This window comes from Scyliorhinus canicula, chromosome 1, assembly GCF_902713615.1.
Source record: "Scyliorhinus canicula chromosome 1, sScyCan1.1, whole genome shotgun sequence".
NCBI classification, from domain to species: Eukaryota; Metazoa; Chordata; class Chondrichthyes; order Carcharhiniformes; family Scyliorhinidae; genus Scyliorhinus; species Scyliorhinus canicula.
The window spans coordinates 62,520,964-62,546,506 of NC_052146.1; the positions used below are offsets into that span (position 1 = coordinate 62,520,964).

A 25,543-nucleotide genomic window follows, 5' to 3' on the forward strand; every position below is an offset into this window, starting at 1 on the left:
CTCACTCCCACACCCCACCGGTCAGTCCCTCACTCCCACACCCCACCCGGTCAGTCCCTCACTCCCACCCCACCCGTCATCCCTCACTCCCCCCCCGGTCAGTCCCTCCCTCCCACACCCCCACCCGTCAGTCCCTCCTCCCACACCCCACCCGTCAGTCCCTCGCTCCCACACCCCACCCGGTCAGTCCCTCACTCCCACACCCCCCCTGATCATCATTCACATTCCCACTCAGTCGGTCTCTCACTCCCACACCCCCACTCACTCAGTCACCCACATCTCCACCCGGTCACTCCCTCACTCCCATATCCATAAGAACATAAGACAAAGGAGCAGAATTAGGCGACTCGGTGCATCGAGTCTGCTCTGCCATTCAGTCATGGCTGATATTTTCTCATCCCCATTCTCCTGCCTCCCTGATCCCCTTATTAATCAAGAACCTATCTATCTCTGTCTTAAAGACATTCAGTGATTTGGCCTCCACAGCCTTCTGCGGCAAAGTGTTCCACAGATTCACCACCCACTGGCTGAAAAAATTGTTCCTCATCTCTGTTTTAAAGGATCTTCCCTTTAGTCTGAGATGGTGTCCTCTGGTTCTAGTGGAAACATCCTCTCCACGTCCACTCTATCCAGGCCTCGCAGTATCCTGTAGGTTTCGATAAGATCCCCCCTCATCCTTCTAAACTCCAACGAGTACAGACCGAGAGTCCTCAACCGTTCCTCATACGACATGTTCTTCATTCCAGGGATCATTCTTGTGAACCTCCTCTGGACCCTTTATAAGGCCAGCACATCCTTCCTTAGATACGGGGCCCTAAACTGCTCACAATACTCCAAATGCGGCCTGACCTTATACAGCCTCAGAAGTACACTGCTGGTCTTGTATTCTAGCCCTCTTGACATGAATTGCACTTGTCTTCTTAACTGCCGACTGAACCTGCACGTTAACCTTAAGAGAAGCGTGAACATGGACTCCCAAGTCCCTTTGTGCTTCTGATTTCCTAAGCATTTCCCCATTTAGAAATAGTCTATGCCTAAATTCCTCCTTCCAAAGTGCATAACCTCACACTTCCACATTGTATTTCATTTGCCACTTCATTGCCCACTCTCCTAGCTTGTCCAAATCCTTCTGCAGCCCCCTTGCTTCTGTTTATTTCTGTTTATTTCCCTGACTGAATTCTTGCTTATTTCCACTCCCTCTGTCCCACAACCATTCTGTTGCTACACCCAGGGGTCTGTTATACATGAGGAATTCCAAACAAGTGCAATTCACAGCTAATGTTGCTTTTAGGAAACACAATTATACCTCTGTTTGAAAGACAAGTGTTTCACTGCTCTTTGAAGAAACAGACCTGCAGGTGCTGCTGAACCGGGCGTTTGAATGGAGGCAGCTTCCAAAAGAACCTCCTTACCGCTAAACTTTAAGGGATTTGATGGGTAACTGGATCACGAGCACTGAGGTGTAGTTTAGGCATAATGTCGCTGGGATTAATGTGGGAAAGTGGCAGCCGTCATGTTGACCCTCCCACACCCAACCTTTCTTTCTCTTGTAGCTTTCCCTGGTGTTCTTGTTCTGACCCTCATTCAGGCCTGTCAAGACGTAGAATATTAACCACGTTACAATTCAGTGTTTTGTGTGTGTCATTCCCCCCCCCCCCCCCCCCCCCCCCCCCCCCCCCCAAACCTCCTTTGCTGTCCAGCAATTGAAGACCTGACATTGTGTTAAGAGCACAGCTGGTGTGAAACGCCAAGGCATTGCACATCCCGGAAGGGAAGCTTGAACCACCTGCTCTCAACTGTATTTTGCAATTTAGTATTATATGAGGAAAGATGTGGAAACCAGAGAAGGATGTCCCAGACATGATTTTAAATAAAATAAAAATTTATTAAGCAATAAAATTTATCATAAGAAAGTCAACTAGAAATGCACCTAATTCAATGACTATACGCAGTACCTTTAAAGTTACCCAGTTCCAATCCCTTTATTTTCCCTAACTTCAGAGCTAATCGTCCCCAAACATCATCCTGTTGAGCTTTAAAAACTATAAGCAAATTCCAGTAATAGTTACCATACCAGGCAGTTGTCTTTTGGTGTTGTTTCTGACGTAGGGCAAAAAAAATGGTTGTTCAAACAGACATTCCTACCGACACAACTTTCTGGGAGTTCACACAGCTTTTCCTGCCGTGGGCTGAATTCTAAGAACAGCCAACTTGCATAGGTGGAAATTGTTCCTGATATACTGTTTTCCCTTACCTGAACTAATGCTTTTGAAGTCACTCTTAATTACCCCCAATTCCGTGCATCCACCGTTTAGAATGTAATTGTGAAGTTCACACCTCATCTCCTCCTTTGAAACTTTTTTTTTTTTTTTTTTTAATTTTTTATTGGAATTTTTTACAGAAAATATAAAACATAACGACAAACAATGAAATGCAACAAAATAACCCATAATAACTGTGACACCCCCAGACCGTATCGGCGCATGTATCACATCCCCCCACCCCCCCAACCCTAATGAACAACAAAAGAACTTAAAAAATATTAAAATTAAATAAACAAACATAGTCATTGTCGGCCCCCCCCTTTTCCCTCCCCTTTTCCCTCCCCTTTTCCCTCCCCTTTTCCCTCCCCGGGTTGCTGCTGCTGCTGTCCCCGTACCCTATCGTTGAGCCAGAAAGTCGAGAAAAGGCTGCCACCGCCTCCCTCCTTTGAAACTCTTAATATCCACTCAAACCCTCGACTTTCTTTTCTCCAAGTTACCAACTTGCCTTAGGTAAACATCTGTTCAGTATTGCGAGGCTTATCAACAGATCAAAAGCACTAGTTCCATAAACCTACCCAAACTGTCTCTGCCACTACACATTTGTGTTTTTAAACAGTTTTTTAAAAAACAACACATTCCCAATGACTGGATTTTTTGATTTTTCACGTTATCACGATTTCCTGGCAACTGTTATCCTGATTGTTCTTAAGGGAAACAAAAGAATTGTATGTAAAAAGCTATTGGTCCAGTAGTTTTCTTCCTGTCCATGTGGAATTGCCTTGAATGGTATTATTAAAATCAGGAGGTGTGTGAGAAAGCGCAGGAGTGCACCTACATCTTGTTACCATGTGCTGTCCATTCCTGATGTTGACCCAGCAGTGAGAATCCCTTTGATATTTTAGTACTCGGCACAGGAACCTGTGAGTGATTGTGAAATATGGCAAGAAAACAGTGATGAATAATGAAGACTTGGACGTGGCAGTCTTTGCATTTTAGTTTACATGGAAGCCACTTCCCCATAGCAGTTGGTGAGTAGAGCCCTATAAATTGCATTTTGTTTGAACTTTTAAAAAAATCCTTCAGAAAGATGTGCACCTGTGCAGTATACTGCAGTGAGGGTGTTTGACTGGTAGATGGCAGTCTATGCTGCATTTCCAGTCCTTTTTCTCATTTCTGACCAGTTTTTACTGCAGCAGTAATGTTCAGTGTCGATTTTCGCAGTGTAAACCCTTGTTAATGACTATTAATGCGACATTCAGATCATTGACACTGTGGCCTGCAGCACCGCTGTAAATTGCTGAACCAAGCCAAGTGTTAATTGAGGCGACAGCACCCTGGTCGGAATTTGACTGACTTTTCACACATGGAAAATGCTTATAATCTAATAAAGGGGAAGATGAGTGATTGCACTGTTGATCTGCACAGATTATGCAGCCAAGAGTCTTGCCAACGACAGCTCTAGCTAAAGTAGTAGCACTGTCTATGTGAGGAATATTGCTGCTGATGGAGAAGCTAAGACGAGGTTACTGTCTAAAGAGCTTTAGGTGGCAGCTAGCGGCAGATTCAAATCATTGTTGATGGTCATTGATGCTAACTGCTGTCATGCTTTCAGACCACAAATAGACTAAGCTACCAAGAAAGAAAGGATGTGTGTATATATATCGCCTTTTGTCAACTCCGGGCATCTCAAAAATATTTTGCAGTCATTTTATTGACTCACTAGTTTGAATTGCATGCAATTGACGTTCATAGTTTAACTTTAAAAAGCATCACTACAGAAACTGTATCTACTGTCATTCCTGAGTATCTTTGTGTCTGTGGAAACCCTGCATATAACTGAGAGGCCACATTTTGCATGCTTGATGGTCGTTTACTTACGTTGCCTGACCCAGCATTGTAATTAATTTGATCAATTTTTGGGAAGAATTGTACAATTGAAGGTATGCATATAAGAAGCATATATAGGTTTTTTTGGGGGGGAAGGGGACAGACAAAACCAATCGTGTTCATCTTCCGATGTTCAAAGCTATATTATCAGATCCTTTCTTGGACTAAGTGTACATTGCTACACTTTGAGATGGTCCTAAATGCATAAAATGATTGCAGTTTTACTAGGTTAACTCTGTTTCTATTGCAAGCGCATACCACAAGTTCTTAACCACTCTGTGTCAAATATTACAGTGATTCCGACAGTGAGTGGGAGCGGTTGAAGGAAGCGGCAGTCTCGAGCAGTGACATACTCCAGCAAAGCTCCCTCCTCAGCACGCAGTCAGAGACAAACCAGACCAAAGACCTCACCGAGGCCGAAGATGAAGGAAAAGGGAAGAAGAAGAAGAAGAAAAAGAGAAAGAGAAAGTTGGCTGCAGAAGGTGCAATTAATTTAGTTAAAGACAGTGATCGCAAAGGAGGTGAGCAAGTGTCCAAGCAAGATAGCTTTGATTCCAGTTCAAAAAATAAATCAAAGCAGGCGTGCAAAGCCCCAATGAGTGTGCGGGGACAAATTGAACTTGTGGATAGAGCTACTGTGGGACAAGGATACTTTGGAATGGAACAGGCCGACCTTGAAAGGAGCAAGAAGAAAAGAGTGAAATACAAAAATGTCAAATCTGAATTTGAAAGAGTTGAATCCAACTCCTATCAAACAAAGAAAAATAAAATTCCTGTAACGTATGGGTCTTGACAGGGCACCATAGTTCTGTGAGCTCTTATTTTTCAAAAAACAGTGTTTATTTCAAATGATGTTTTGCAAACTCCTTTGTTCCTCTCATTATGTATAGTTTTATTTTGAAAATTACTTTGAAATAACTCTATTCTCAGAAGAGATGAGGAAGCAATGCCTTCCTGTTTGTTGCAGTCCTGCCTTTGGGAAAATGTCTTTGATTGGAGAGCTGCTAGGCTGATTCAACAAAACTATATAAAATGGACTGCCACTTTGACTGTAGAACTCATTGTTTCATTTATCTCCAAAGTAGCTGAATTGATAATAGACCATTTGTTCATTGATTTGAATGGCAACAATTTCAGTTAATTTTCTTTCGGTTTCAAGAATGTTTTGGTGTTCTGATTTTTAAAATGGCTACATTGTTAAAATCTGTTGAATCCATGTGGTTAAAATGCTGTAGTAAATTTATTATTTTCTCTGAAACAAACTTTACCATTGTAACTCCTATCACATTAACTAACTGTGGGGTGATTTGTTTACACCTATTAAACGATGATGGATTTCCTTTCCCAGTGTAAGACGATGCAGTCTTTGCAGCAACATATCCAATACCATCTGAACTCCCTGATGCCGCACAAACAAAATTCAAATTGTTTGTCAAATTCTCCTCATTCCCAAGGCACGTCAAATCAGTGCCTTACATGGTGGATATGTCAGTCTTCGCCATTTTCCCACATGCTGGCTTTTTCTTTCCTCTCCTTAACATGGTGATTCTTCCAGCACTTCGTTCAAGTGGTCATTCTTCATATGTAAGCTCAGAAAAGTGAGCACCGGGGATGTATTCAACCAAGGAGATAATTAAACCTAAAAATCTCGACTGAAAGTCCATGTCAGCTGTTTCTATTAGGAGAAAATGAATAGCAATCAGGAGCGAAACCCTGGCTGATCTTTTTTCTATTAAAAATAAATTCTCGATGGCACAGGAGAGCTCAGTAGCTTCTCCACTCTGTGTTCCTGAGATCAAATAAATCAACACACAATGGATCATGGCTGAGACCTTCCCCACCTGATCTGCTTTATAAGGCTATATTTATATGGTAACCTTATCAGATACTCTGATGGAGTTAGATGAAGTAAAATGGCAGAGGCGCGTGTGGAATATAAACGGCAGAATAGATTAGTTGGGCCAAATTATCTGTTTGTGCTGTAAATGTAATAATCTTTATTGTCACAAGTATGCTTACATTAACACTGCAATGAAGTTACTGTGAAAAGCAGCCGAGTCACCACATTCCGGCGCCTGTTCGGGTACGCAGACGGAGAATTCAGAATGTCCAATTCACCTAACAGCACAACTTTCAGGACTTGTGGGAGGAAACCGGAGCACCCGGAGGAAATCCGCGCACACACAAGGAGAACGTGCAGACTCCGCACAGACAGTGACCCAAGCAGGAATCAAACCTGGGACCCTGGAGCAACAGTGCTAACTACCGTGCTACCGTGCCACCCTGATGTAATATGTTTAATGAACTGAGCCACCATGGTGCATTTGTTACTAACTGGAAAATCCGATGTTGGTAAGCTACCTGAAGTCAAGACGTTTGCCACTGTGCCCTCTAGATAATACTAGGTCAGTTATTAATTTTATAACTAATATTTGCTTTTCGTTAGCCAAAAGTATTGAGGGATCCAGGTTTATAGAGATAGGACGTAGATCATCCATGACGCAACTGGCTGGAAGGGCTAAATAGCCTACGCCTGTTCCCATATTCCAGTGTTCCTATGATTCTTCCTGCATGTTCTTGTTGCTTCATTGGGGAAAATCACATCCCTGGTACTGTTATTTTGTTGCATTATGTGCCAAATTGCTCACTGCTTTTACTTTCCAATTTTTAAAGGATATTCAGTTGTTAAAGGAAAACATGTCTCTTTAATTGGTACAAGCAGTTTACTGAAAGTGGGGCCTTTGTGTGTCTAATTAGTTGATCATTCTCCACATTGAACTCCTGTGTTAATTCTATTTTTTACAGCATTTAACATTAGTTGTCCACATTGGCTCATTTTGAGAAGGGGATTCTCAGGTGATTCAGATAATGCCTCACTTGATGTTAATTCTATTTTGAACACATATGTGCAGGGCAGCACGGTAGCATTGTGGATAGCACAATTGCTTCACAGCTCCAGGGTCCCAGGTTCGATTCTGACTTGGGTCACTGTCTGTGCGGAGTCTGCACGTCCTCCCCGTGTCTGTGTGGGTTTCCTCCGGGTGCTCCGGTTTCCTCCTACAGTCCAAAGTTGTGCAGGTTAGGTGGTTTGGCCATGATAAATTGCCCTTAGTGTCCAAAATTGCCCTGAGTGTTGGGCGGGGTTACTGGGTTATGGGGGTAGGGTGCTCTTACCAAGAGCCGGTGCAGACTCGATGGGCCGAATGGCCTCCTTCTGCACTGTAAATTCTATGTATGGAATGAGCTGAAAGCTATGTAAAGTAAATTCCCTTGTCCGTATTTTAGTCTAGCTGCTTATCCCTTGTATCAAATGGGTGAACATCGTTGTTAAAATGATAATGCAATATCAATTCAATTTCAGACGAGCCACTTAGCATTCTATTGTTATACTGACAAATGGTAAGATCTACTTTCCGAAAAGAATGCAACCCTTTCAGTAACCCAAAAAACGCACAAGAGTCTCAGTTGGAATCAAAGCATGAAACCTTAGTTATAAATGTGATTCTTTTAAATATATATTGTTGACATGCCTCAGTCCAAGTTCTGGATTTTTGATTTAGCTGTTTACAAGTTTGACTTGAAACTTCCCTTGTTTTATTCCTTGGCCAGATGCAGTGTTTTTGTTTTAAAAATATATCCCTTGAAGCAATACCCAATAGAGAAACCAATCTAGTAAGCTGCTGTCACTTTTCAGCTGATGCTGCGTTGTATCAAACTGAGTGAGTGACTAAACCACCAGGACTAAATTTACAGAAAACGTTAGATATACACAGGCAGCATCCGTGGAGAAAGAAACCGAGTTAACATTCCTGAAACAGTGCAGGAGGCTGAGGTAAAGTGAGAGAGGGGTGGAGGATTAAATAGCAAGTGGATAGAAGCAGATGGTCATGCTTGCAGTCTAAATGGATGGGTTCGGCAAAACAGTCACCAAATCTGGGTTTAACTTCTCCAGAATTCAGTACACTAAGTTGAAAGCGAGGCAGTATTTAACCAATTACAGAAACTCTACGCTTGCCTAATTATAATATCCCATAGTTAACAAGGCACATATAGCTGTATTATCAATAAACACATGTCTATGGTTTCTTAATGGCTCCAAAAAACGTTTGCATTCCTGGGTTGATATCTGAAAAGCAGTGATATATATGTGGGGCTGGATTCTCCGCAGCACTGCGCCGAAATCGCGTTTGGTGCGGAGGCGGAGAATTGACCTTTATGCCCAAATCAGGCCCGGCGCCGTTCGACCAGAGAATCGCTCGCCTGTGAATCACGCCGTGCGGCTGGGGGCCATTGCCAGAGGCCCTCCCAGCGATACTCTGATCCTGACCGGCCGATTTCCCGACACCGTGTTTCTAACCACGTTTGGCCAGTCAGGACTCGCGCATAGCAGCTGTGGGGGGGCTGGGGAATTCATCACCAGAGGGGGCCTTATGAGCGGCCGGAGCAGCAATAGGCCGGGTCAGATGAAGCAGCGCGGGACCAATCGGGGGCACCTTCTTTGTTGCTGATGGTCCTCGGTCTGAGTCGGCCATGGCGCTCGGCGCAGCCGCTGGAGGCCGCCACCGTGCGCATGCATGGACTCGGAACCGGAGGTGCGGGGGCCCATATCTGCAGCCAAAGCTGCGTGAAGCTCCCCGAGTCCCTGCTAGCCCCCTGCAGGTAAGTGAATTGCTCTTTTTTTTCAGGAAAGTCTGGAGAGAGGGCATCATGTGCACCAGGAACTTTGTACCTGCACGTTCTGGTACCACCCCTCTCTCTGCCCTCTTGGCTTACAAGTTTTGAATTGTGACTTCTGAATGGTGCTCCATACCAGCAATTGCACTGGGCCGGGATTCTCCCCTACCCGGCGGGGCGGGGGGTCTCGGTGTATTGGAGTGGCGTCAACCATTCCGGCGTCGGGCCTCCTCAGAGGTGCGGAATTCTCCACACCTTTAGGGGCCAAGCCCTCACATTGAGGGGCGAGGCCCGCGCCGGAGTGGTTGCCGCTCCGCCGACCGGCACGAATGGCCATTGGCGCCCCGCCAACGGGCCGAAAGGCCTTCGCAGGCTGCGCCGGTGCGTCAGCGGCTGGTGAAGGCCATGGCGGGGCGGAAGAAAAAGAGTGCCCCCATGGTACAGGCCCGCCCGCCGATTGGTGGGGCCCCGATCGCGGGCCAGGCCACCGTGGGGGCACCCCCCGGGGTCAGATCGCCCCCCCCACCCAGGATCCCGGAGCTCACCCGCACTGCCAATCCTGCTGGCCCCAGAGGTGTTTTGATTCCCGCCAGCGGGAGAGGCCTGTCAGCGGCGGGACTTCGGCCCATCACGGGCCGGAGAATTGCCGTGGGGCGACCGGCGTGGCGGGACCCGCCGATTCCCGGGCGGCGGAGAATTCGGGCCACGTCGGGGGCGGGATTGACGCCGGGCCCTGGCGATTCTCCGACTCCCCGGGGGGCCGGAGAATTCCGCCCCGGTATCTAACATGGAGGCTGTGCACATTTGCTGTCTGGATCCTGAAAGGCTGGTATAACTTTTCACTTTTATCACCGCCAAACTGCAAATGTATAATCTGACTTTGGCTCTGAACAATACAAGCTTGTATTTCATCTACAACCCAACTAATTCCTTATTTGACTTGACCACACTTACAATATTTTCAAAACTTGGTTTTAATATTTCCCCACAGATACTTAAAATTTTGTAATTCCCAATTCCTGTAAAAATCTAAATACATCTTCAGCCATTTGCTGATGACTTAATTCTCTGCCCTTTTGAAAGGGATGGGGCAAAAGTTCTCAAATGGATGTCGTTACATCACCACCCTTTTATTTTAATCTAACAAAAACACGGTCAGGGACCCATTTTATTTAATAATTTCTCCATATTTTTTTTAACCCAATCCCAAAATTTTCCTTCTTCATTGGGTCAATTGTGTCAGGAATAATTCTGAACCTGACCAGACGTTTTTAACCCAAAACCAATCCAACACAGGATTGGTCATAATAATTTCAAATATCCCGAATTTTAATTAACCCTATCAAATTAAACCTATCACATTCCCACATGCATGAATTTGTATCCGGATTAAAATTCCCTCATGATTATCATATTATCCTGAAATCATAATTCTGGACAGTAAGCATCACTCCAGGTTCATAGCTTTGTAAAAAAAACTTTTATTAGTTACACTTCCCTTTTGTTAGCTGCTTGACATAAATCATTTAGACTATCACAATATCAGAAAACATTAAAGCGGACTTCCCATGACGGCCATGGAGTGAGTGGTCGCATACAGGGCAGCTCCAGCTCAAAGGCCTTGGTTTAGGTAATTTACATCCGGTAGTGGGATAGCTCCGGCAGGAAAGTGGTGCAGAGGGAGAGGTTCTCCCCAAGATTGGTATGTCTGCTGGCTACGGGACCTGGCAAAAAACGGTCAAAAACCTGGGTAAAGAAACTGGAAGGGACCTGTGGTGTATCAATAATTGAGAAAATGGAGGAGGGGTAAAGGTAGACGGCAGTGGGAAAGGACCAGATGGAGCAGTTGAAGACCTTCATCAGATGAATTTTGACAGTAGGGGAAAGTGATGCATGGGGACCGGTCGAAGGCCATCGAGGGAGCAGTGGAACCTCTGCGTGGGTCGATGGACGGAGTGGAAAAGTGCCTTGAGGCACAAGGAGCAAAGTTATGGGAGGTGGGACAGTGGTGTCCTACAAGAGCGACAAGATTGTGTCCCCAGAGGTGGAGGCCCTGGGGAAACCTGTGTAAGTCGCTGTGGGTGAAGGTGGAGGAGCAAGAAAACAGGTCCAAGCGGCAGAACTTAATGATTGTGGGATAATAGATGGTATGGAAGGTACGAACACCACAAACTTTGTGTCAAGGATGTTGGCTGTGCTGGTGGAGCAAAGAGTGCTGGTCAAGGATCCAGAGGTGGACATGGCGCACAGTTCTTTAAGGCAGAGGCCGAGAATGGGGGAGCCGTCGCGGGCGGTGATTGTGCGGATGCGCAAATTCTTGGACAAGAAAAGATCTTGCGATGGGCCAGTGAGAAGCGAGACTGCGAATGGGAGTGGAGCTGTGTCCGAATATAATCAAGATATTTGTACTGAGCTGGCGAGAGGCGTGCAGGATTTAACAGGGTCAAGACGGTGCACTGAAGGAAGATTTGGTTTGGGTGTTGTACCCGGCGAAACTGGGTTGCATTTGAAGACCAGGAGTATTATTTTGAAACACCAGAAATGGCTAATGACTTTATAAGACACCATAAACTGGGGGAGAACTGAAAATTGGTGTGAGATGGAGGAGCTGTAACGGTTGGAGGGTATTGTTGATGTCTGTTGCTGGAGGGTGGGAGGGGCACTTTTTGTCTTGTATGTTGGTTGTTATTACTGCATATTGTATTTTGCGGAGTGGGACAGGTATTCCATGTGGGGTTTGATTCAAAGTCTCAGGTGGTGGCCATTTTGTTGGAAAAGAGAATCGGATTTGTGGGGACCAAGGAAGTACGGGAATCGGGGGGGAAGGTATGTGTGATGGAACCGAGGGTGGACAGGTCGAGCCCCAAGTCAACTGGGAGGTTGAAGATGGCGAAGGTGTTGGGCGGGTTTATGCAGCGGTAGGGAATGGTCGACCCATGGAGGTTTAAGACCGGGGGAGGGTGTTGGTGGGGGGAAGGAGCACTCCTTTTTCTCACACGTGTATAAAGTGTACTCGAGAATTGATTTCTTTGTGATGAGCTGAGCGATGCTGTTTGGGGTGGTGGGGGCGCAGTATCCAGGAATTGAGATATTTGATCACTACCGTTTTGGATGTAGGTGCGTAGGCTGGGATGGAGGCTAGATTTGGTTTTGTTGGCGGATAAGGGGTTCCGTGAAAAGGTGAGGTCGGCGATCAGGGAGTATGTGGAAATCAATCAGAATGGGGAGGTGCCAGCGGCCACATTCTGGTGGTGGTCCAAGGGGAGATTATCCCGTTCACGGCACACAGGGACAGGAGGCGGAGGGAGGACTATGGATGGCTGTTGGATGAGATCATTGAGATGGACAGGAGATACGCAGGGGGACCCACTAAAACGTTGCTGGCAGAGAGGAAAAGGTTGCAGTGGAAGTTTGATAGGTTGACAACGGTGAAGGCAGTGGGGCAGTTAAGATGGGTGAAGGGGGTTCAATACGAATATGGGAAGAAGACGAGTTGCATGCTGGCCAATCAGCTGAGAAGGCAGGCTGCGTCCAGAGAAATTTAAAGGTAAGAACAGAGAGGGGAAAGGTAGTGTCAGATCCGGGGAGATAAATGAGGCGTTTCATGGGTTCTGTGACACATTGTGTAGGTCGGAGCCGGTGGAGAGGAAGGGGACATGAGACGGTTCCTGGACGGTGTAGAGTTTCCAAAGTTGGATGAAGGAAGGAGACAGGCATTGGAGGAGCCGCTGGACCTAAATGAGGTGATCGATAGTATTGGGGGATGAAGTCGAGGAAGGGCCCAGGGCCGGATGGCTTTCTGGCGAAGTTTTATAAGGCACTTGCAATGAGTTGGCTCCACACTGTTAATAATAATATAATGATAATCTTTATTAGTGTCACAAGTAGGCTTACATTAACACTGCAACAAAGTTACTGTGAAAATCCCCTAGTCGCCACATTCCACCACCTGTCCTGTACACAGAGGGAGAATTCAGAATGTGCAATTCACCTAACAAGCACATCTCGGGACTGGTGGGAGAAAACCGGAGCACCCGGAGAAACCTCATGCAGGCACGGGAGAGCAGACTCAGCACAGAAAGTGACCCGAGCCAGGAATCAAACACAGGTCCCTGGCGCTGTGAAGCAACAGTGCTAACCACTGTGCTAACGTGAAATGCTTACATGTAGAAACCTGCAAAATGACATATTAGGTTTTAACGGAACTGATAGTCTGACAGGAAGATATTAATCTTCTTCCGTTTGCTGCATTTTTGTGGCTCCTGTTCTTTTAATTGCTGCCACTTATTTTCATAATGCAAACAGCATTTTGTTAGAGAGGCCAGGATCTGTACTTATCCGGACTCCCTTGTATTGGTGTATATGTGCATTGATGCGACAGATAGTGTTGCAGAATTTTCATTTGTTTTTCATCTACTGGGAAAAGGAACACTCCAAGGTCACATGTGTATTGGATTAGATACATTTCCTCGGGGAGATAGTTTGAAGCTGTCTGAACTAATTCAATTCATTAAAAAACAATCCCACCGGTTTGGGTTTAGCGAATGGACAGATTAATTACCCTTTCATCTTTGACCTGGTGTAGAGAGATAACTGTCCATGCTAATGCAGTTTCAGATATCGATGCACATGGAGGTTCACTCGAGCACCATTCTTGATAACAAGAATTTTGCTGTTTAAAGTTCATATTAAATGCTCTCCATTCTGCAGGTATGTGTGAACCATGCATTAATTCTGTCACATAGAAGCAGAAATGCACAGCAGGCCATCAAAGGGGATTAACATTTAAGTGTGGTGGAATACTTTTCACGTGCCTGGAGAGCTGCAGCTCCAACAACACTCCAAGTAGCTTAACAACATTCAGGACAAAGCTGTCCTCTTGATTGCCATACCATCCACCACCTTCAACATTCACTAGCTCCACCACCAACACACAGTGACAGCGATGTGTCCCATTTACAAGATGCACTGCAGCAACTTACCAAGACTCCTTCGACATGACTTTCCAAACCCGTGGCCTCTACCACCTAGAAGGACAAGGGCAGCAGTCCCATGGGAACACCACCACCTACATGTTCTCCTCCAAGCCACTCGCCATCCTGACTTGGAACTATATTGCCATTCCTTCACTGTCACTGGGTCAAATTCCTGGAACACCCTCCCTAACAGCACTGTGGATGTACCTACACCACACAGACTGCAGCGGTTCAAGAAGGCAGCTCACCACCAGCTTCTCAAGGGCAATAAGAAATGACCTGGCCATGCCACCCACAGCTTGTGTAAATAATTTTTTTAAAGGGAACATACTCAGAACCGAGGGCCTTGAATCTGCCTTTTCTCTTTTAAATATTGACTGACCTACTTGTACTTCCAGCACACGTTTAGTTCAGATTTCCAATTTTCACAGACTTTTAAAAAAAAAACTCACTATCCTCCTTAAACATGGAAACAACCCCTTTCCAGACCTTCTCCCAACCCATGGCCTGATTACTGCCAGTTGCTTTCATGTTATTGAGGAGCCAATTGCAGAGGGCAATTGCTGGAATGCTGGCAGCAGCAACTCAGTCTCACCTCTTGAAGCCGAAATACCAATATAAGTTTGCTTCTTTGTCTTCATGTGGATTGTTAACCCCGAATTCTGCCTTCAACCTTTATTGATAAAAGGGGAAGAGGGTCACGACATGGTACAGAGAATGAGAGATGCAATATCAGCTCTACCTGGCATGCCTTTTTGGTCACTAAGGGCAATTTATCCTGGCCAATCCACCTAGCCTGTACGTCTGTGGACTGTGGGAGGAAACCGGAGCACCCGGAGGAAACCTACACAGACACGGGGAGAACGTGCAGACTCCGCACAGACAGTGACCCAGCGGGGAATCGAACCTGGGACCCTGGCGCTGTGAAGCCACATTCTTTAATTTTGAGAATACGAAAACAAACAGTGATAAATTGGAACATAGGACTGAGGAGCAGGAATAAACCATTTAGCCCTTTGAGCCATCTCCGCCATTCAATAAGATCATGGCTGATTTGGTTGTGGTCTCAACTTCACTGCCCTGTCCACCAACTACCCCCCCCCCCCCCCCCCAACTCTCAATTCCCATGCCAATTGAAAACTGATCAAAATCAGTCTTGAATAAATTCATGACCCAGCCTCCATTGCTCTTTGGGGAAGAGAACTTCACAGACTAATGACTGAGAGAAAATATCCTGTTCCTCTCTCTCAAACAGTAGACCCCTTATTCTTAAACTGTGTCCCCTAATTCTAGTCAACACCAGGGGGAAACATCCTCCAGGTATTCATCCCATCAAATCTCTTCAAGATTCTAAATATTTATGATTACCCCGCATTCTTCTAAACTCAAGTGGGTATAGGCCCAAGCTGTTCTGCCTTTCTTCATATGATAGGCCTTTCAGCCCAGTAATGAGTCAAGTGAACATCCTCTGAACTGCTTCTGACGCAAAGATATCCTTTTCCAATAAGACCGAAAGTGTGACAAGCTGTTCTATTGTCAGAGGTTGGGAGGGGGGCCGGGTGGGGTGGGTTGCAGGGTGTGGTTAGGTAGCCCAGCCAAAACTCAATCCTTGAAAGCTAAGAGACCCCGAGGTAATTTGTTCCCCCCATTCCAAGTCAAAAGGATACTGAGCTCAACTGCAGTACATTTGCCACTGCACTGGCTGGGAATGTGATTAAACCTGCTGCTTTCCTAGTCTGTACCACACGGGAAAGTGCCTTTACCTTCGGGGGTGTCTATAGTAAGTTTCTTTTTGTGTCTTCCTTCCAGACATAAATCTTCAGTTTGTTGCATCAGGATTCCATCTAAAGTGAGAGGTTATAGGTCAAACACATTTGTGGTACAGCAAAAATGCGTAACTTTATGCAGGCTAATTCACACGTACACCAATCAGTGTTAATCATCTACCTTTGACAAGAACCTAGTTGTTAACTATGTAGGTAATCGAAAGTGGATATATTGCGACGAGTTGGCATTTTAAATCCTAACATCGAGCCATAAATATAAGAACTGTATTTAATTGGTTTTGTTTCGTGAAGTTATAGGGGTGTCAATGGGAAGGAGTTCTTTTGCTCTTTGCTGATGAGACTCTTACTACAGGTACTGCGAAGTAGAATAACTTACTTAAATATAACTACGTCTGAGTGGGACCACTCAAAGCTAACTATACATCAGTTATAGTAATTGCATATCGAAGGCTGGTCATTTGTAATGCAAGCTTTTACTTATTTAAAAGTGGCATCATTCAGTTAGCAGAGTATATCATGGTAGTTTCTACTGACAATTATTAAATTGCTGAGACATTAGTGAAAGATAATTAACCAAAATTAACCCCTTGTTTTTACAGTAACTAAGTAAGTGCTGCCAGTTCTTCTCGTAGGCATTAGTGAAACTCTGGGATATAGGATCAACTGCAGCGCAACTTGAAATAAAAACGGAGGGATGGCATGGTGACGCAGTGGTTAGCACTGCTGCTTCACAGCGCTGAGGACCTGAGTTCGATCCTGGCCCGGGTCACTGTCTGTGGAGTTTGCATATTCACCCTGTGTTTGAATGGATCTCATCCCCACAACCAAAATATGTGTAGTGTAGGTGGATTGGCCACACTAAGTTGCCCCTTAATTGGAAAAAAAGAATTGGGTACTTTGAATTTTAAGAAAGAAAGAAAAATGGAAAATGCTTGACAAACTCAGCAGGTCTGGCAGCAACTGTGGAGAGTAGCAAAGTTTAACGGTTCTGATCTAAATGACCCTTCTACAGAACAACTTGCCTTTCTCCTCTCTTCCTCGCAGGAGTATACTCCACATGTTAAGACATCTGAACAGTTAACCAACTAATTGACGAGGACTACACTGCCAACCTGGTCCTGTGATTCACCTGCACAGGTCTCCAGTAGTATAGCAATCATGCGCTAGACTGTCAGCTGACTTAAGCAGGGGCTACGACAGTCAGCCTCTTGCACAGTCTGGAGATTGTACCTTGGTCCTTGATCAGTATGCTTCAGAGATGGAAGTTTTATTCCTAAACCAAAGATAAGGCAATATATTACTTTTAATGTCACCCGAACAAAAACATCAATATTTTTTGATTCATGAACTTTCAGAACAACTGTACAAATTGTAATATGAAATCACAATATTTTTAATACTTCATCCTAAGCATTTGAAAAACCTTGCGGAATGAAGGATTTGGTGTGGAATGCACCATATTTGACTAAACATGAATTAACATGAGTATAACTAATACAAGCCTGGAAATGTTAAACATTTTTGATGCACTTTGTTAGATTTGATGTAGAATATGAACAATATGTTAACCAAAAACGTGAGTTTTTTTACCTATCATTAAGCTCTTTTAGAATGTCCGAGATTTGTATACATTGTATTTGTGGTGGCTTGAGACATACACTGGAGGCTTCCAGTAGTTAACAAAGGGGTTTATTGATGAAAGGCAAATGCAGATAAGTAAAAGGCACAGAACACAATATAACAGGTCTCAAAACTTTGGCTCTCTGGTCCACACTGCCTGGGATCCTGTTCCCAGGCCTCCACACAAACTCACTTTAAGCCGGGGTTTGCGTGCTCCTACGCAATTAGCCCTCAGCCGGTCATGTGGTCCGTGGAGCTGGTCCCCTCAAAGGGGCCATGCTACCACAGTATTATATCTATATAATGTGTGTATGTGTATATTCTGTAGATATAAACCCAGATTTCTATTGCAATAATATAACTAAACCAGTGTGGCATTTGAGTAGTTACAATTGGGCTTAGTGCTTTTGTTCAGGTGAAATTAGAAATAAAACCATAAAATGTTGGAAATACTCAGCAGGTTAGGCAGCATCTGTGACCCATCATCAGAAACTGAGGAAAGATAGAAATGTAATAGGATTTGAGAAAGTGAAAGGGGGGTGGGGTAACATAAGGGAACGCTTGTGATAGTGTGGAGGGCAGGAGAGATAAAAATGCCAAGGGAGTGGTAATGGGACAGATAAAGGATCAAAAGATGTATCCAGGTCAGGTGTGAATGGCTGGATAGCAGCTGTCTGAATGCAAAGTAAAGGAATAAAGAAAGGAATCAGAAATAAAGAACCAGCAATAAAAAAAGGGGAAAAAATGGAGGGATTATTTTTGAACTCAATATCAAGTCCAAAGGGTTGTAGAGTGCTGAGTGGATGAGTTAGTAGGGCCCCCAGCTCAGGAGAGACCAGAAATGTGCAGAAAAAGTCACCAGATGACCGGGGCCTTCATGAATAACCTCAGGTCGGGGAATTGAACCTGTGCTGCTGGTTTTGATTCGCATCACAAACCAGGGGCGGGATTCTCTAATCCCGCGGCAGAGTGTCCACGCCGTTGCGTTTTACGACGGCGTGAACGGGCCGCTGCCAAGACTAATTCTCCCCTGTAGGGGCCCAACACGGCACTGGAACGGTTTGCGCCACCCCAGCTGCCGATCCTGGTGCAAAGTGCGCCACGGGATTCACACATGCGCAGTGGCGCTGGCGCCAATGTGCGCATGCGCAGTGGCCTCCTTCAATGCACCGGCCCTGACACAACATGGCGCAGGGCTACAGGGGCCGGGGCGTAGGACAGGAGGCCCCCAGCCAGAGAGGCCGGCCCGCCGATCGGTGGGCCCCGATCACGGGCCAGGCCACATCGGACCCCCCCCCCCAGGGTCGGACCCCTCCCCCACCCACAGGCCACCACCCGACCGTTTAACGCCAAGGTCCCGTCGGCTCAGAGCAGGTTAGAACGGCGCCGGCGGGACTCGGTTATTTTCCCACGGCCGCTCAGCCCATACGGGCCGGAGAATCAGGAGCCCGTGACCGGCGCTGCGCCAACCACACTGGTGTCAATGGCGCCGATTCTCCGCTCTGCGGAGCATCGCGTGCCGGCATTGGTGCAGCGTAGCCCGGTCGCGGGGATTCTCCGGCCCGGCCCAGGGCTGGGAGAATCCGTGCCCCAGCTGTGAGCTAAACCAGCTCCCACAAAGTAAAAAACTAATAAGCACAGACAGGAAAGGATGTAAGCCAGTTCCAATCGGCTGACTCTTGCATAAACTGACCAAATGATTGAATTCAACCAAAGTACACATTTTTTGAGATTGCTTAGATTGAAGTTGATTTGTCCTGGAAACTTGTGATGTTCAATGTCTGCAAAAAGATGTCTTTGAATAACACAGAAATTGAGACAATTTCCATTCTAAGCTATGGATTTTGTTTATTTGTGAACTCCATTGAAAATGTCTAAACTCAATGAATTTCAATACTGCTTGGAGAAAGAAAGCTTTTGGTTCATTACCCTAGGCAGATGTGAACTCCTTTTGCATAGGTGGAACAATTTTCTTATGTAACTCATGGGCTCAGTGCCGTATTACTGACAGTTTGTTTTGGTCCACATCCCCCCTTAGCTGCTGGATTAAACAGGGTACCTGCAATTGTACTCTTCTTTGATAAGGCAGTGTGGTCTCTTCATTTGCTACTTAAATTGAAAAAGAAAATGTGGGGCTGGATTCTCCACACCCCGACGCTGAAATCGCGGTCGGTGCGGGGGGCAAAGAATCCATTTTCCCGCAAGGAATTGGGACCGGTGCTGGTTCCCCGATCCTGCGGGCCCCGAAAAACGGCGTACTCCATGCCGCCTGGGACCTACCTTGGGCCAGCCAGAGTCCTGCTCCGCCATTGTCCGCCACCGACCATCCAAAGTCCCGACGGCGTGGATCTAATGGGCTGGATTCTCCATTATTGGGACGATGTCCCCAAGCTGGTGTCAAAACGGTGGGGTATCACGCCAGGAAAACTGGCATGAAAGGGACTCAAATTCCTAGCCCTGCCGGGGGCAAGCAGAGACCCGGAGTAGATCTCGCAGCTTTTGCTGCAGGTACGAGCTCTGTACCTCCGGGTCGGAGGCTGCGCACAGTGGCGACCTCCAGCGGCCGTGCTGTGCTCCATGGCAGACCCAGACCGTTGAGCTGGACCCAAAACAGAAACCCCCGATTGGCCGCACACTTGACACTCAACACCCGCACAAACAGTCCCTGGCCGCCTATATGGCCCCCCCCGGCCTCCGATCGGCCCACCCCCGACCAGGACGGCCGTGGACTGAGCCCGCAGCCACCACGCGAGTATCCCGACCGGATAGACCATATTAGATCTACGTCGTCAGGACTTCGGCCGGTCGGGGGCAGAGAATGGTGGAGTGGGCCTCCAGCAATGGCCCCAGGTAGGTCCCAGGCGCCGCTTTTCGGGGCCTGCAGAATCAGGGAACCGGCGCTGATCCCGATTCATGTGGAAAAATGGATTCTTCGCCTCACGCCGGCCGCTCTTTCGGTGTCGGGGTGTGGGCAATCCAGCCCCATATGGTCCAGCTGGTCGGGATACTCGCGTGGCGGCTGCAGACCCAGTCCGCGGCCGTTCCGGTCGGGGGTGGGTCGATCGGAGGCCGCGGGGGTGCCTTATAGGTGTCCAGGGGAATGTTTGTGTGGGCGTTGAGTGTCGGATGCCCAGCCGATTGGAGGGAGTTTCTTTTTTGGGTCCAGCTCCGCGGTCTGAGTCTGCCTCCGACCCGACGTGCGGGGGCCCATATCTGCAGCAAAAGCAGCTAGATCTATGTCGGGTCCTTGCTAGTCCCCGGCAGGGCTAGGAATTCGTGTCCCTTTCATGCCAGTTTTTCTGGGGTGAAACTCCTCCATTTTGACGCCGGCGTGGGGACATAGTCCCAATAATGGAGAATCCAGCCCGGGGTTTTTACAGAACTCTGCAGTGTCACCAAGATGATACTTGGCATCAGCGGCAACACTGGCATTTATTTCTCATTTTATAAGAATAAAACCCATAAATTATTTATAATCATTAAAAGACAAACAACAAGGACCTGTTCAATGTACTAACTTATTGTTTAAGCATCATGTTGGCAGTTGTTGGCAGCTTACACCAGGTGCCAACATTTAACTTGTGTGTAAAGCCTCCATCGCTCTAGAATTAAAAAAAAAAAATTAGAGTACCCAATTATTTTTTCCAATTAAGGGGCAATTTAATGTAGCCAATCCACCTAACCTGCACATCTTTGGGTTGTGGGGGTGAAACCCACGCAGACACGTGGAGAATGTGCAAACTCCTCACGGACAGTGACCCAGGGCCGGGATTTGAACCCAGGTCCTCAGCGCCGTAGGCAGCAATGCTAACCACTGTGCCACCGTGCTGCCCTCCATCGCTCTAGAATTGGATGCCAACACACTTTTCTCATTAGTTTCATATTGATGTAAGCTATTTTATTAAGATCAATGTTCTTGGAGCAGCAGGATCCAAAAACATACCTAGCTAATGAACTCACTGGGACAGACTTCTAATTAAACAATGGCTGGAATTCTCCGGCCATGGCTATTCGCTTTTCCCAACGGCAGTGCAACCCTTCCTGTGTGTTTCCCGGTGGCCTGGGGTGGCTTCAATGGGAAATTCCATTGACAAGGGCGTAATGAATCCACTAGTGAACAGCGCGTCACCAAGAAACACGTGGCTGGGGGAGTGGAGATTGAGATTCCAGCCCTATATCCAGGGCCGGCCCAAGGTACCGGCAACTCGGGCAGTCGCCCGGGGGGCCATGTGCTAGGGGGCGCCAGAGACTCGGGTCCCGCGCATGCGCAGTTGGGCCGGTGCCAACCAGCGCATGCGCGGTGGCCGCCCTCCCCCAGGGCGGCCCCCTCCGCCCCCCCCCCTCCCGCCGCCCCCCCCCCCTCCGGCCCCCCCTCCGTCCTCCCCACCGCCGCCCCCCCTCCTTCCCCCCCTCCGTCCGCCCGGCCCCGCCCCCGCCCCCCGCCTCAGCCCCCCCCCTCGGCCGCCGCCCCGTCCCGCCCCCCCCTCGGCCCCGCCCCCCCTATCCTCCCCACCGCCGCCCCCCCTCCGTCCCCCCTCCGTCCCCCCTCCGTCCGCCCGGCCCCGCCCCCGCCCCCCGCCTCGGCTCCCCCCCCTCGGCCCCCCCCCTCAGCCCCGGCCCCCCCCCTCGGCCCCGCCCCGTCCCGCCCCCCCCTCGGCCCCCCCCCCCCCCCCCCCCCGAAGGGCGCTGAGGTTCAGCTTGCCTGGGGCGCCAGCAACCCTAGGGCCGGCGCTGCCTATATCATACATCTATTCACCGACATAATCTCAATAATCTCTTAAAACAGATTGAGAAGGAATTTCTTCTCTCAGAGGGTAGTGGATCCGTTAGATTCTTTACCACAAAGAGCTGTAGAGGCTGGGTCATCAAGTGTGTTCAAGGCTGAGATAGACAGACTTTTAATCAGTAAAGGAATCAAGATTGATGAGGAAGAGGCAGGAAAGTAGAGTGGAGGATTGTATCCGATCAGTTATGATCTCATTGAATGGCAGGGAAGACTCAATGGGCCGAGTGGCCCACTTCTGCTCATACGTCTTATTGGTTAAACAATAGCAAAGGAAAAGCCGACCTTATGTCTCCTGAACTCTCTGCCTTTGGTATCTAATCATTGTGTAAAGCAAAACTGGCAGGTTAATACTGATGCTTTCTCCAACTCTCCTGTGATGATCAACCAGGCATCACTTGCAGTGAGTACTGATTATAGCTGATGTTTGAGTGACGGCTGTGTGGTGGTATGATTAACATAGCTGCCTGACATTGGTGCAGAACACCGGCTTATCATTGGCCCTGGTTGGTCATGTGCCTCTCGACCGATTGGTTGAGACCAGTCATGTGATGGCTCCCCGATTGGTCGAGAGGCTGAGTTAACCCCGCCTCCAGGGTGAGGTATAAATACCCAGTACGCCCGGCGGTCGTCCATTTACTGTAGTCGACCGCAGGGCTAACATCTAGCTTATTAAAGCCTAACTTTTGTACAGCAACTCGTCTCGCGTTCAATTGATGGTTCATCAGGCTGTAGATTCCTTTCCATGGCTATTGGCTTTGATAAACTGTCTGTGTGCCAGATTGATATGTGACGTGACCAATGTGCATCATATTAAAGATGCTTTTTATTTCCCTCTCGATAAAAGCAAATTACTGCGGATGCTGGAATCTGAAACAAAAGAGGAAATGCTGGAAAATCTCAGCATCTGTCAAAGCTTTGACAAAGAGTCATCGGACTCGAAACGTTAGCTCTTTTCTCTCCCTGCAGATGCTGCCAGACCTGCTGAGATTTTCCAGCATTTTCTCTTTCATTTTTATTTTCCTCGATTGAAATAAGAAGACAGGGCTAGTTGTTGGAAATTGCTCCCTTTTTTAAAAAAAATAATTTTAATTCAAATTTTCACATTTTCACAAAAAAGAAACCAGTAACAGAAAATTCAAAGAACAAAAAGACCAACCCCTCCCCCCCCCCCCCCCATATATACAAAAGAGAAACAAAAAATAAACGCCTGTCGTTAGCGAAGATTCATCCCAAAACAAGAACAAAGAGACCCCCCGCCCCTGGTTGCTGCTGCTGCTGACCTTTTGATTTTACCGTTCTGCCAGGAGATCTAGGAATGGTTGCCATCTCCTGAAAAAACCCTGCACTGACCCTCTTAGGGCAAATTTCACCCTCTCCAATTTAATAAACCCCGCCATATCATTGACCCAGGCCTCCACGCTTGGGGGCCTCGCATCCTTCCATTGAAGCAAGATCCTCCGCCGGGCTACTAGGGACACAAAGGCCAGAACACCGGCCTCTTTCGCCTCCTGCACTCCCGGCTCCACTGCAACCCCAAATATTGCGAGTCCCCAGCCTGGCTTGACCCTGGATCCTACCACCCTCGATACCGTCCTTGCTACACCCTTCCAAAACTCCCCCAGCGCTGGGCATGCCCAGAACATATGGACATGGTTTGCTGGGCCCCCAGAGCACCTAGCACACCTGGCCTCACTCCCAAAGAACCGGCTCATCCTTGTCCCGGTCATATGAGCCCTGTGCAGCACCTTAAACTGTATGAGGCTAAGCCTTGCACATGAAGAGGAAGAGTTCACCCTCCCCAGGGCGTCCGCCCATGTCCCCTCCTCTATCTCCTCACCTAGCTCCTCCTCCTATTTACCCTTCAGCTCCTCGACTGATGCCTCGTCCATCTCCTGCATCCCCTGGTACGCTTCCGAGGTCCTCCCCTCTCCAACCCACACCCCCGAGAGCACCCTGTCCTGAACCCCACGCGGCGGCAGCAGAGGGAACCCCACCACCTGCCGCCTGACAAACGCCCTTACTTGCATGTACCTAAAGGTGTTCCCCGGGGGGAGCATGAACTTCCCCTCTAACTCACCCAGGCTCACGAACTTCCCGTCTATGAACAGGTCCCCCAGCCCCCTGACACCTGCCTTGTGCCAACTCAGGAAACTGCCATCAATTCTCCCCAGAACAAACCGGTGGTTCCCCCGTATCGGGGACCCCATCGAGGCCCCCCACCTACCCCCTGTGCCGCCTCCATTGCCCCCAAATCTTGAGGGTAGCTGCCACCACCGGGCTCGTGGTATACCTCATTGGAGGGAGCGGCAGCGGAGCCGTTACCAGCGCTTCCAGGCTCGTGCCCACACAGGATGCCATCTCCATCCTCTTCCATGCTGCCCCCTCCCCATCCATTACCCACTTACGCACCATCGCTGCGTTGGCAGCCCAATAATACCCACAGAGGTTGGGCAGTGACAGCCCCCCCCCCCCCCCATCCCTGCCCCGCTCCAGAAACACTCTTCTCACCCTCGGGGTCCCGTGCGCCCACACAAATCCCGTAATGTTCCTGTTAACCCGCCTGAAAAAGGCCTTCGGGATAAGGATGGGGAGGCACTGGGACAGGAACAGAAACCTCGGGAGCACCGTCATCTTGATTGACTGCACCCTACCCACCAGAGACAGCGGCAGCATGTCCCACCTCTTAAACTCCTCCTCCATTTGCTCCACGAGCCTTGTAAGGTTAAGCTTATGCAAGGCCCCCCAGCTCCTGGCCACCTCAACCCCCAAGTACCTGAAGCTACTCTCCGCCCTTTTCAGTGGGAGCCTCCCAATCCCCCCCTCCTGCTCCCCCGAGTGTATCACAAACAGCTCGCTTTTCCCAAAGTTAAGCTTATACCCTGAGAAATCCCCAAATTCCCGGAAAATCCCCATCACCACCGGTATTCCCTCCACCGGGTCCACCACATACAACAAGAGATCGTCCGCATAGAGCGACACTCGGTGCTCCTCCCCACCCCGGACCAGCCCCCTCCAATCCCCCGACTCCCTCAGCGCCATAGCCAGGGGTTCAATTGCCAGCGCAAAAAGTAGGGGGGACAGGGAACACCCTGCCTCGTCCCTCGATATAATCGAAAGTACTCCGACCTCCTCTTATTCGTGGCCACACTCGCCATCGGGGCCTCATACAACAGCCTCGCCCAACTGACAAACCCCTCCCCAAACCCAAACCTTTCCAGCACCTCCCACAAGTACCCCCACTCGACCCTATCAAAGGCCTTCTCTGCGTCCAACGCCACCACTATCTCCACCTCCCCTTCTACCGCCGGCATCATTATAACGTTCAAGAGCCTCCGTATATTAGTGTTCAGCTGCCTCCCCTTCACAAACCCCGTTTGATCCTCGTGTATAACCTGCGGCACACAGTCCTCAATCCTCGTGGCTAAGATCTTTGCCAACAACTTGGTATCCACATTCAAGAGTGAAATCGGCCTGTATGACCCACACTGCAGGGGATCCCTGTCTCGCTTAAGAATCAAGGAGATCAGCGCCTGAGACATCGTTGGGGGC

General features: G+C 48.1%; 1 protein-coding gene across 1 annotated transcript in view; it reads left to right on the forward strand.

Annotated features, from left to right (window-relative positions):
* c1h12orf43 (chromosome 1 C12orf43 homolog) overlaps positions 1 to 5,494 on the forward strand; it is a 48,380-nt gene extending 42,886 nt beyond the window's left edge. The window contains exon 6 of the mRNA XM_038791540.1: positions 4,446 to 5,494. Within this exon, the coding sequence (XP_038647468.1) occupies positions 4,446 to 4,944 (499 nt within the window). The 3' untranslated portion in view covers positions 4,945 to 5,494. The remainder of the gene's footprint in view (positions 1 to 4,445) is intronic.
* Positions 5,495 to 25,543: the final 20,049 nt, after the last annotated feature.